The 12,936-nt window shown below is 37.7% G+C and overlaps 1 gene segment (V, D, J or C); it reads right to left on the reverse strand.

Annotated features, from left to right (window-relative positions):
• Window positions 1-2,916: 2,916 nt before the first annotated feature.
• Window positions 2,917-3,751, reverse strand: LOC129620440 (T cell receptor delta variable 1-like). The segment is given in 2 exon segments: window positions 2,917-3,455; window positions 3,703-3,751. Coding segments are annotated over 2 exon segments (531 nt in total).
• Between the last annotated feature and the right edge of the window lie 9,185 nt (window positions 3,752-12,936).

Consider the following 12,936-nt stretch of genomic DNA (forward strand, 5'->3'; position numbering starts at 1 on the left):
TCCAAGTGCTTCTCCATAGTCCAGACCTTGCTCCTCAGGAGCCCCCTAAAATGCTACACTCTGGCTGATAATAAAAGGTAGAGAAGCATTTTACTGTTAGGAAAGTTATGGCTCATTTCCCAAAGATTAAAAAAAAAATGAAACAATAAAACCTATCTCATAGGATTTTGATATTTAAATTAGATGATGAGTCTGAAATGCATACCACAGTGCCTGACATAGAATAAGCTCAAAAAATACCATCTTTCTTTTTTTTCTAGTGAAACCTGCCTTTTCTTCAATATCCAGAATCTGTGACTTGTTACTACTTTTTTTTTTTTTCCCTCCACATTGGTTTGATGAGGGAAACTATAGGAAATTTATTTAATCACTTATTTTCTTTGAGACAGTCATTATTTTTCCCTGTCCTCTTGGGTCATATTCTCCTAGCTACATTAGTACATTCAGGGTGCTGTAAGGACACAGATGGAGCACTCAGAGGAAGCTTTATTTTTACTTACCTGATGAATAATAATATTATTTTTAGTATATTTATTAGGTATTGAATATCAAATTTCTGAATTGGATCTCCAAGATTGTCCCATTCTTCTTGACTGTTTTCTTTACTAAATAATTTGTATGTGCTTTATATATATTTTTTTCATTTGAGTCCTTTTTCAGAAATACGCATTGCAAATATAGTTTAAAAGTCTGCACATGGACTTTCCACACTCTTAGCATTGATATTCAACACAGACATTTTAATATATATCTTCATTTTCATAAGAAGCTAGCTTGAAAGTTTTATTTGTTTATTTTCTTAAACACTTTAAAAATACTTTTCCTTTGTAATTTCAGTTGGTCTGGATGGGAAGTCAGGTATCACTGTTTTTTCAAAGTTCTGAAAACTCTTATTTTTTCCAGTAGATTTATTATCTCTACTTTTAAAATTAATTTTTATTGGAGTATAGTTGCTTTACAATGTTAGTTTCTGTTGTACAGCAAAGTGAATCAGTTATTTGTATACATATATCCACTCTTTTTTAGATTGTGCTCCTGTATAGGCCATTATAGAATATTGAGTAGAGTTTCCTGTGTTATACAGAAGGTTCTCATTAGTTATCTATTTTATATATAGCAGTGTGTATATGTGAATCCCAGTCTGCTGGTTTATCCCTCATATCCCTTTCCTCCTTTGGTAACCATAATTAGTTTTCTACATCCTGGATTCTATTTCTGTTTTGTAAACATCTTCATTTGTAAATACCACTTTTTAAAATTCCATCTGATAAAAGAGATATCAGATGACACTTGTCTTTCTCTGTCTGACTTACTTCACTCAGCATGACAATCTTTAGGTCCATCCATGCCACTGCAAATGGCACTGTTTTGTTCTTTCTCATGGCTGAATAATATTCAATTATATATATATATATATATATATAATATTCAATTATATATATATATATATGCCATATCTTTTTTATCTATTATTCCATCGTTGGACATTTAGGTTGCTTCCATGTCCACCTACTGTAATTAGTGCTGCAATGAACATTAGAGTGCTTTTATCTTTTCTGCTTGTATAGACTACTCTATCAACTCTAGCAACTGTTTGAGCTCTAGTCTTTATATATAACTAATCTCTTATTCGACATCACTGATGGTTGGCTTCCCTGATTGTACCTTAAGTGACACAAAGTCTAAGAACAAAGGACTAAGGAAATTATTTTCATAACTATTCCAGATAACTATACCCAGGTTTGTGATGTGAGGGTATTTTAGTGAAGCAGTCACTTTAAATTATTATGGAGCAAGTTTATAGCTTTAGACAAGTTTACACAAGTTCTGTATGATTGATTTAAAGTTGAAAGTTCAAGAGAAGAATGTATTAGTAAAAAGTTACTGTGGACAGTTCAGTTCAGTTGCTCAGTCGTGTTCGACTCTTTGCGACCCCATGAATCCCAGCACGCCAGGCCTCCCCGTCCATCACCAACTCCCGGAGTTCACTTAGACTCACATCCATCGAGTCAGTGATGCCATCCAGCCATCTCATCCTCTGTCATCTCCTTCTCCTCCTGCCCCCAATCCCTCCCAGCATCAGAGTCTTTTCCAGTGAGTCAACTCTTCACATGAGGTGGCCAAAGTACTGGAGTTTCAGCTTTAGCATCATCCTTCCAAAGAATTCCCAGGGCTGATGTCCTTCAGAATGGACTGGTTGGATCTCTTGCATTCCAAGGGACTCTCAAGAGTCTTCTCCAACACCACAGTTTAAAAGCAGCAATTCTTCGGCGCTCAGCTTTCTTCACAGTCCAACTCTCACATCCATACATGACCACTGGAAAAACCATAGCCTTGATTAGATGAACCTTTGTTGGCAAAGTAATGTCTCTACTTTTCAATATGCTATCTAGGTTGGTCATAAATTTCCTTCCAAGGAGTAAGCATCTTTTAATTTCATAGCTGCAGTCACCATCTGCAGTGATTTTGGAGCCCAGAAAAATAAAGTCTGACACTGTTTCCACTGTTTCCCTATCTATTTCCCATGATGTGATGGACACCTGCTTCCAAATAACATAGAAAGATCTTTGATTTACTTGAAGATTTAACTACAAAGCTTAATGAAGGAAATATTTATAGATTTGCAGGCAGGGTTAAGGAAAACAAATAAGAGATGGGAAGCATCAAGATACTAGCAAGAGCTGAAAGTCTGTATCAACCTGGGCAATCAAAGGAAACCCTTAGTGAAAGGGGAGAAAAGAGCTGTGAAGTGGATCCACCAGAAAGGAGTTGCAGGAGATAAGATGTGCTTTTCCAGTTCCAGCATCTACCAGCCTCCTGCTCAAATGGGGGACCCAAAGCAGTGGTGGGAAACTGGGGGACCAAAGGGAGGCAGTAACCACAGTGATTCCCTGTCCTCTTCAGGCTCCAGTTCCTGTGGGGCAGGCCCACCTGGTTCCAGCTGTAGCCTGGTGATCCACCTAGAAGGAGCTTTTATTTAGAATTAAATCCTCCCTCTGATCCAGACCACAGATGAAGCAACCACAGGACTACCATCTCTCTTCTGGGATGTGCAGGTGTGCACTTCAACTGAGGTCCTGAAGCAGTGGGGCTCTCTCTTATTAAGTTCTGGGGCTTTTGTTCAGCTTTTCCCATTGCTTCAAGCACTGTGAGCTCCCAGAAAGCACAGAAGTACTTTGCAGAGTCTTTGAGCTGTAAGGCTGAAATGATGAGGCTGATGGATTTATCTGCTTTCTGGAAGTTTACAGAGTAGCGGCCGTTCCTTGCATTATCGTCTTCTGAATACTGACGAATAAGGAAAGTCATCTCTCCCCTGGGAAGCTGTTTATACCAAAAAATGTTGTAGTATTCCGTGGTCCAACTTACTTCATATTGACAATTCAGGGTGACTGTCTGCCCCACTTGACTGGGTACGGCTGTCTGGACTTGAGTTATTTGCTGGGCGACACTGGATCCTATAGGGAAAAAAACAAACAAACAAACCCCCCCCCAAAAAAAAAACAGAAAACAAAGATGAAGTAGTAAATAAAATAGTGCGGGATTTAGATTAATTTAGGACCCAGAGACAAACCAAATTGAAATTATAAAATGCTTCTTTTTCTCCAACCCTCCTTTCCTCCCCAAGTCCCTGTGAAGCTCCACGTGTCCGTGTGCAGCCCTTTCACCCTGAACTCTCACACCCAGGCTTGGAAGCATCCCTACTAGAGAAGGTGACGGCCAGGAACGCCCAGAGCAGCCTGGAGAGTGGCATGAGGCATGGATTCCCCTGCACAAATGTGCTCAGTTCTGCCTCAAGCTGAGAGTTCAGTGTCTCTGTGTGCCTGGAAGCACATATACATAGTACCTGTTCCTGTGTGACTCCTTCAAACAGGAAGTGGGGTCTGTCACGTTCATGGGTCACATGGTCTTTTTCACAGATGGGAAAAACTTTTGGCTCACAGATGTTTAATTTTCTGCTTTTCTTTCCCTGATTATTATGTTAGGTAGATCTTGAAAGCATCATGGAAAAAGCAGTTAGTAATATGTGTGAGGGCTTCCCTGATGGCTCAGCTGGTAAAGAATATACCTGCAATTCAAGAGACCCTGGTTTGATCCCTGAGTTAAGAAGATCCCCTGGAGAAGGGAATGGCAACCCACTCCAGTGTTCTTGCTTGGAGAATTCCATGGATAGAGGAGTCTGGTGGCTACAGTCTATGGGGTCCCAAAGAGTTGGACACGACTGAGTGACTAACACACATACATGTTAAGGGTTTGAGCTGAGAGAAACAGAAGACTAAATAAGTTGACAAACAGTGATAATAATTTTGCTAGCCCATTCAAAACATATTAGTATACACTATGAATCCTTCCTGTAATCTACTTACTGGTCATTCTGGTCATTTAGCCTATGCTTCACTCCAGTACTCTTGCCTGGAAAATCCCATGGATGAAGGAGCCTGGAAGGCTGCAGTCCATGGGGTCACTGAGGGTCAGACACAACTGAGCGACTTCACTTTCCCTTCACTATATTTCTTTATCCAGAATTTAATGACTCTAAAAAAACCCCCAATGAAACAAACTCACAGATCTTTAACTTTCTTATGTGTGTGCTGTGCTGTTGCTTCAGTCATGTGCAACTCTTTCCAACCCCATGGACTGTAACCTGCCAGGCTCCTCTGTCCATGGGGATTCTGCAGGGAAGAATACTGGAGTGGGTTCCCAACACAGGGATCAAACCCTCATCTCTTGCACTGGCAGATGGGTTCTTTAACACTAGCACCACCTGGGAAGGGCCAAGAATACTGGAGTGGGTTTCCATGCTCTCCTCCAGGGAATCTTCCTCACCCAGGGATTGAACCAGCATCTCATGTCTCCTGAATGGCCAGCTGGGTTCTTTACAACTAGCTCAACCTGGGAAGCCCTTTACCTTTCTTGACAAAAGGCAGTCTTTTCCAAAATAATTAATGTATCTTTTTACTTTCTCACTTGGTTCTAGGTCTTTGTTTATATTTTTCAATAAATAAAGTGACTTCAATATCAAATGATAAAAAATCACTCCTGGCTTTCAGAATCTACTCAGTTGTATGTGTTTTTTTTATGAAATGCTTAGCAGGAAAATATATTAATCTTTGAAATCTGACATTGAGTTTTACTTAGTAGACTTTGAAGAGCATCAGTATATTCAATCCTGCTGCCTTTACAAGTAGAATTGTATTTATTAGATCAGGTGTCCTTACATTATCCTCATGTCATAGTTTTTACCCCAAAGTGTTCAGTTTCTCTTCTTAGTGGTTCTTTGTTTTTCTCTGTAAAGTCAAGCTAAGCATGCTGACTTTTTCTTTTCTTTTTTTTTTTTTTTCATGCTGACTTTTTCTGTGCCACAAGGCTACAGTGCGCTCTTACAAAATATGGCATCTGTAACACTTAGTAAACGTTGACACCAAGCTATTTGGTGACTGAAGTTTTGTATACTGTACATAATCATGTAGTATGTCATTGCCAATCTTTCATTTGATTTCATTGTTTTAATAGATGAATTAATATAAAAGAACCAAAGGCAAATATACAAGTAGAAAAGAAAGTACAGAAAGATCTAAAATAGTGCCAGTTCTTAGATTTTAAAGTCGAAGTAGCACATTAATGAGTGATGCAGGGAGGAGAGTTTATATTTAGTTGAGACATCTACTCCTCTGTTCCATTTCACCTCTGGGTGCTGGCAGGCAGCAGATGTCCTGGTTTCCAATTATTTGTAACTAAGTAGAGGAAGGCAATGGCACCCCACTCTAGTACTCTTGCCTGGAAAATCCCATGGATGGAGGAGCCTGGTGGGCTACAGTCCATGGGGTCGCTAAGAGTCGGGCACGACTGAGCGACTTCCCTTTCACTTTTCACTTTCATGCATTGGAGAAGGAAATGGCAACCCACTCCAGTGTTCTTGCCTGGAGAATCCCAAGGATGGGGGAGCCTGGTGGGCTGCTGTCTATGGGGTCGCACAGAGTCAGACATGACTGGAGCGACTTAGCAGCAGCAGCAGCAGAGGATACCACAAATGTCCACAACAACACAGGGAGAGCATGAAGGCAGTTTTTCCCCTTTGTTGATATGGCCTTGCTCTGAGCTCCTGACAGTAATGGTGAATGTTCCCTCAGCTGCATTACAGACTCTGAGTCTGAAAAATGTAGCTTCTGGCTGGATCAAGTCTGAATGTGTTGACACTCAGGTTGGAAGATTTAGACTGTCCTAAACATTGTTCTGCCTTCCCTTGTGATTTATTTTTGTTTCAACACCACAAAAAAAAAAAAAAAAAAAAACAAACACAATAAGAATAACTTATTCTTTTTATAATGTTATTTATTTGTTTATTTTTATTAATTTAGAGTGTTTGGGTCTTCATTACTACACAGGCTGTTCTCTAGCTGCAGGGAGAGGAGGTACTCTGTCGTTGCACTTCTCATTGCGGTGGCTTCTCTTACTGTGGAGCACAGGCTCTAGAGCACAGACTCAATAGTTGTGGTGCACAGGATCAGCTGCTTCATGACATGTGGGGTCTTCCTGTATCAGGGGTTGAACCAAAGTCTCCTGATTTGGCAGCAGATTCTTTACCACTGAACCTCCAGGGAAGACCTAACTGAGTTATTTTATAATAGATTGTCCTTGGATTATCCGTGGTTCCTTCATAGGAATCCCCAAAATCACATAGCAAAAGAGGGCATAGAATTACTACTGAGGTTCCCAGATCTTCCCTAGTTCTTCCTCTTACATCTCTGGTGACTGTCTTCTGAAGCTCACCTTGCATTCCAATCTGGGTACTACATCCTATTTTGAGTTTTGCATATTACGGTCCAATGAAAGATACTCCAGTCCAGTAGTTATACATCCTATTCCAAACTTGTTATTCAACTGTTCAAACTACTAGAAAAAAAAAGCAAAACAAACTTCGAGAGGATTTCCCTGGTGGTACAGTGGATGGGAGTTCACCTGCCAATGCAGGGGACATGGGTTCAATCCCTGGTCTGGGAAGGTTCCACATGCCCTGGAGCCACTGAGCCCGGGCACCACAACTATGGAGGTTTGCTCTAGAGCCCAAGAGCCACAACTACTGAGCCTGTGTGCCACCACTACTGAAGCCCACGTGCCCTGGACCCTGCATGCTGCAACTACTGAAGCCTGTGCTCCTAGAGCCTGTGCTTCACAACAAGAGAAGGCAGGACAGTAAGCCTGTGCACTGCAACCAAGAGCAGCCCCCGCTTAGTGCACCTAGAGAAAGCCTGTGTGCAGCAGCAAAGACCCAGAGCAGCCAATTTTTTTAACTAAAAAAAAATATATATATATATATATATATATATTTGAGAGCCAAGAGGGTTTACACACTGACACCATTAAAAAAAATTTTTTTATAGTCATCATGCTGTATATTGCATCCTCAGGACCTATTTCTCTTATAACTAGATGTTTCTGTCTTTTGAACATAGTCACCTATTCCACACCCTACACCCCCAATCTATTCTCTGTATCTGTGAGGTCTGGGTGTGTGTGTGTCTGTGTGTCTATATGTCTGTGTGTGTGTGTTCCTGCACCTGTGTCTTAGAGTCCACATACAAATGATTTCATACAGTATTTGACTTTGTCTGCCTGATTATTTCACTTAGTATTATGCCCTCAAGATTCATTCATGTTGTTGTAAATCTATGAAAAAAATTCTTTTTTTTATCATGTTTTTTTTATCCATTCATCTGTCAAAGGACACTTGGGTTGTTTCCATGTCTCAGCTGTTGTAGATGAACGGCAATAAATGAGGGCTACAGATATCTTTTTGAGATAGTGACTTCATTTTCTTCAGATGAATACTCAGAGGTGGAAATGCTGAATATCATAGTAGGGCTAATTTTAATTTTTTGAGGAACCTCCATACTGTTTGCCATAGAGGCTGCTGTGTCTTTGTTTAATGCCAACCCCCCCCCCACACGCACACTGTTTTTATTACTATAATTTTGTAATGTAGTTTGAGATAAGGTCATGTGATGCCTTCAGTTTTGATCTTTCTCTAGTTCACTTTGGCTATTGGTAGTCTATTGTCTCTCATACAAATCTTAGGGTTTGTTTATTCTATCTCCATGAAAAATGTCATTGAATTTTGATAGAGGTTTCATTGAATCTGTAGAATGATTTGGGTAGTATGGATATTTTAACAGTTGAATTTTTTCGGTCTGTAAGAACAAAATATCTTCCCATTAATTTTTGTCTTCAATTTCTATAATCAATGTCTTACAGATTTCAATATACAAATCTATACTTCTTTGCTTAAAGTTATTCTTAGGTATTTTCTTTCTGGTGTGATGCAAAAAGATTTGTTATCTTAATATCTCTTCCAGATAGTTCATCATTGGAATGCAGATTAATTTTGTATCCTGCAACTTTGTTGAATTTGTGTATTAGTTACAACATAGACTAACATCTTGGGAGCATGTCTCCCACCGCTAAGCCAGATGATCTGAATTTCTTTTCACTTTCTCTTTTTTTGTACTCAAAAAGTTTATATTTTAACTGTGGTAGGAAGTCTCTGTGCTGTTTACTTTCCGATGAATAATTTCTAGTGCTTAAACAAGTTAAAAGTTTTTTCTCTGGCATTTTATTGGCATTTTATGGCCTATTAAATGTACATCTGTCAAAGTTAGGTAACAGGAGTTATCTTATTTCTTCTATGAATTAATTGGACTAGTAAAAGCTGTGTTTGCTACCATCCAATTTTGAAATTAAAAAAAATACTAAATAATTCTTACATGGAACAGTACACAAAATTATGTGCTGACACATTTTCCCCTGGCAATGATGGTAAACAGATATTTAATTTTGCTATATTTTCAATAGCTCTCTCCAAACGTTACAGACAAAACTAAAGAGTAACTCCTAGTACTATTCCTATTTTTAAAGTAATAACTACTATTGGGAAGATTCCATGTATGTCTTTTCTTTTTTTTTTCTTTTCTTAATTAAAAAAATTTTTTTTTATTATTATTTTACTGTTATAGCTATGTATCACAAAACAGTATATTATATTGTGATTATATTCTGAAATTTGTCATAAGTAGCATCATGCAGCATATATCATTCTGATGCTTTTTATACTCAGCATTTTGCTTTTGTAAGAGTTATCTAAGAAAATAATACAGAGAACTGTTTATTTGCTTGTAATACTTCATGTATTTTGACTTCATATGTAATTCATTATTCATTCATTCTGTACTTGAATGGTTATACTTCTGCTTACAGGGTTGGTGTGACTATCTTTGTAAATGCCTCCTTGTTCAAATGTTGGAATTACTTGAATGTAGATAACAGGAATTGGAATTGCTTGACTTTTGAATGTATACGTTTTCTTCTTTATTAAATAGTTCAGGCAATTTTTCTCTGAAGTTGTTAAATAAAGGTTCTCTCTGTGGTTGCTTTTCTCCATCTGGAGAAATGTAATAGTCTTCTCCCTGTATTTGGGTCAAAACTTAATGCTATCAGATTTTCACATTTCTGGTTATCTGACAGAAATGAGATAGTAATTTGCTTTAATTTAATTTCCTCTGATTACTGCAGAAGTTGATGTTTTATATGTTCACATGTCTATTTCTTCTTTAAATTGCCTTTATGCAAATCTTTATTATCTCTTTTCATTTTTAATGTTTTTCTTGTTTATTTGTAGAAGTCCCCTACATAAACTTGATTTCTAATGTTTTCTGGTTACATGGTTTCCTATACATTTTACTATGCATTCGATTTTTAATTATGTAGTGGGGCATGCTTGCAGGTTCAGAACTTCCCATCTGTTAGGAATTCTCTACAAATTTATATTTCTAATTGTCAAATTACTTTAATGATTATATACGCATTTAGCTTTTCTATTTCTTCTTTAACTATTTTTGATTATATATATATAATCAAAAATAGTTATATATATAATATATATATATATATATTAGAGCATCTATCAGAACACTGAAATATGTGGCTAAGTCTTTTTCTTGTGTCAAGGATTTCTTCAGATAGTAAATCTCTGCCCTTGTTGAGGTCCCCTGTGAAACATTCTCTGTTCCATATGGAGACATGTCTCATGAGGGTCTGGAAGCCTTGGTCTGGGTGCTGGACACACCAGGAGGAGGCAGGGCTCTTGAAATACTCATGATAGGGCCTCACCTGTCCTGGGATCCCTTCAAAGGCAGAAACTGTGCCCTCAAGCCGAGTCACTGTATGGGGCTGTCTCTCCTCCCATAAGATCAACATCAGATCAAAGAGATTGCTGCATGCTGAAGAGAATATGTCTCTAAATAGATTCTAAATCTGACAATTATTCTGTATCATTAACAATACTTGATATAGTTGTCTTTTTATTTTTAGCCAAAATAATGGGTGTATGCTGCTGCTGCTGCTAAGTTGCTTCAGTCATGTCCAACTCTGTGCGACCCCATAGATGGCAGCCCACCAGGCTCCCTTGTCCCTGGGATTCTCCAGGCAAGAACACTGGAGTGGGTTGCCGTTTCCTTCTCCAATGCCATGCATGCTAGTCACTTCAGTTGTGTTCGACTCTGTGAAACCCCATGGACAGCAGCCTACTAGGCTTCTCTGTCCACTGAATTCTCTAGGCAAGAATACTGGAGTGGGTTGCCATTAATGGGTGTATAGAGATCTCACTGTGGCATTTCCATGATGACTAATGATGTAGAAGAGGGGATTACAAACTTCTTCAATAAAGGGTAGAATAGTAAACATTTTTGTCTTTGTAGGCCATTCATTCTGTTGCAGCTACTGAACTCTGCCATTGTTTCATGAAATAAGTTATGGATAATACATAAATAAATAAGCTTTCTAATGTTCCAACAAAATTTATTTACAAAGTAAATGGCTGAATGCACTGATTCATGGGCCATATTTTGTTGATTCCTGATGTAGAGGACTCCATGGCTTCACAGGGTAATTCTCCAAACATTTAAAGAATAGTTAGGTCCCATCCTTCTCAAATTTTCCGTAAAATTGAAGGTGACGAAATATTACCAAACTCATTCAATGAAGCCTTCATTACCCTGATGCCAAAACCAGACAATAAAACTACCAAAAAAGTCAATTTCTTGAATGAACATCGATAAAAAAATCCTCAACAAAATATTAACAAACTTCAATTCAGTCAGTTCAGCTGCTCAGCCATGCCCAACTCTTTGTGACCCCATGGACTGAAGGACGCCAGGCTTCTCTGTCCATCACCAGCTTCTGGAGCTTGCTCAAACTCATGATCATAAAGTCAGTGATGCCATCCAATGATCTCATCCTCTGTTGTCCCATTTTTTTCCTGCCCTTAATCTTTCCCAGCATCAGGGTCTTTATCAATGAATCAGTTTCTTTGCATCAGGTGGCCCAAGTATTGGAGTTTCAGCTTCAGCATTAGTCCTTCCAACGAATATTCAAGACTAACTTCCTTTAGAACTGAATTAAGTTAGGAAACTTAATTCAACAATTTATTAAAGAATGATATATCATGGCCAAGCGGGATATAGTCTAGGTGTACAAGGATGGTTCAGTATTTGCAAATCAATCAACATGATATACATTAATAGCATGAAGGATAAAAACTTATATAATTATCTCAACAGACAAAGAAAAAGTATTTGACAAAACTCAGCATCCATTCATGTTTAAAACTCTTAATAAACTTGCTATAATGGGAATACATCTCAAAATAATACAGGCCATTTACAACAAACACACAATTAATATCATATTTGATGGTAAAAACTGAAAGCTTTTCTCCAAGATGAGGAACAAGACAAGGATGCCTACTCTCACCATTTCCATTTAACATAGTACTTGAAGTCCTTGTCACAGCAGTCACATAGGAAAAAGAAACAGAAGGCATCCAAATTGGAATAAAACTATTAAAATGCAAAAAGACAGCCTATCAAACAGAAGAGGATACTTGCAAATAATTAGTCAATAAGGGCTTAATGTCCAAAATATATAAAGAAATTTATATGCAATATGAAAACCATAAATAATCTGATTTTTAAAAAGGCAGAGGACCTAAATAAACATTTTTCCAAAGAAACATACAGATGGGCAACAGACACATGAAAAGACATTCAACATCTCTAATCATCAGGTAAATGCAAATCAAAACCCAATGAGATCTCACCTCACCCCAATCAGAAAACTATCATCTAAAAGCCAAGAAGTAATGAGTGTTGCTGAGGATATGAAGAAAAGGGACCCTTTGGGCACCCTTGTTGGGAAAGTAAACTGGTGCAGCCACTATTCAAAACAGCATAAAGGTTTTTCAAAAATTAAAAATATAAATACTATATCATTCAGCAATTCCATTCCTGGATATCTATCAGAAGAAAACAAAAACACTAATTTGAAAATATATATGCACCCTAATATTCACAGAAGCATTATTTCTAATCACCAAGATATGGAAGCAATCAGTATTTATCCATATGAATAGATAGAGAATATGTGTACACACACACACACACACATATATATATATACACACACAATGAAATATTACTTAATCATAAAAAGGATAAAATCTCATTATATGAGACAACATGGAAAACCTGGAGGGTATTATACTTAGCAAAATAAGTCAGGCAGAGAAAGACAAATACTGTATGTTTTCACTTATATATGGATTCTAAAATGCAAAACTAACAGAACAGAAACAGACTCATAGATATAGGGAATAAAATACCGGTTACTAGAGGAGAAAGGGGTGGGTGTAGGAGTGAAATAGGTGAAGCAGATTAAGAGGTACAAAAATTATGTGTATTTTTCCATACTTATAAAATAAAATTATGTAATGCACAGTAAGGAAAGGAATCAACCCTGCCAATACCTTAACTGTAGCCAGTGAAACTGATTTCAGACTTCTTGCATCCAGAATTGAAAGAGGATAAATGTGTTTTAATTAAATGACCA

Source organism: Bubalus kerabau, chromosome 10, assembly GCF_029407905.1.
Source record: "Bubalus kerabau isolate K-KA32 ecotype Philippines breed swamp buffalo chromosome 10, PCC_UOA_SB_1v2, whole genome shotgun sequence".
NCBI classification, from domain to species: domain Eukaryota; kingdom Metazoa; phylum Chordata; class Mammalia; order Artiodactyla; family Bovidae; genus Bubalus; species Bubalus kerabau.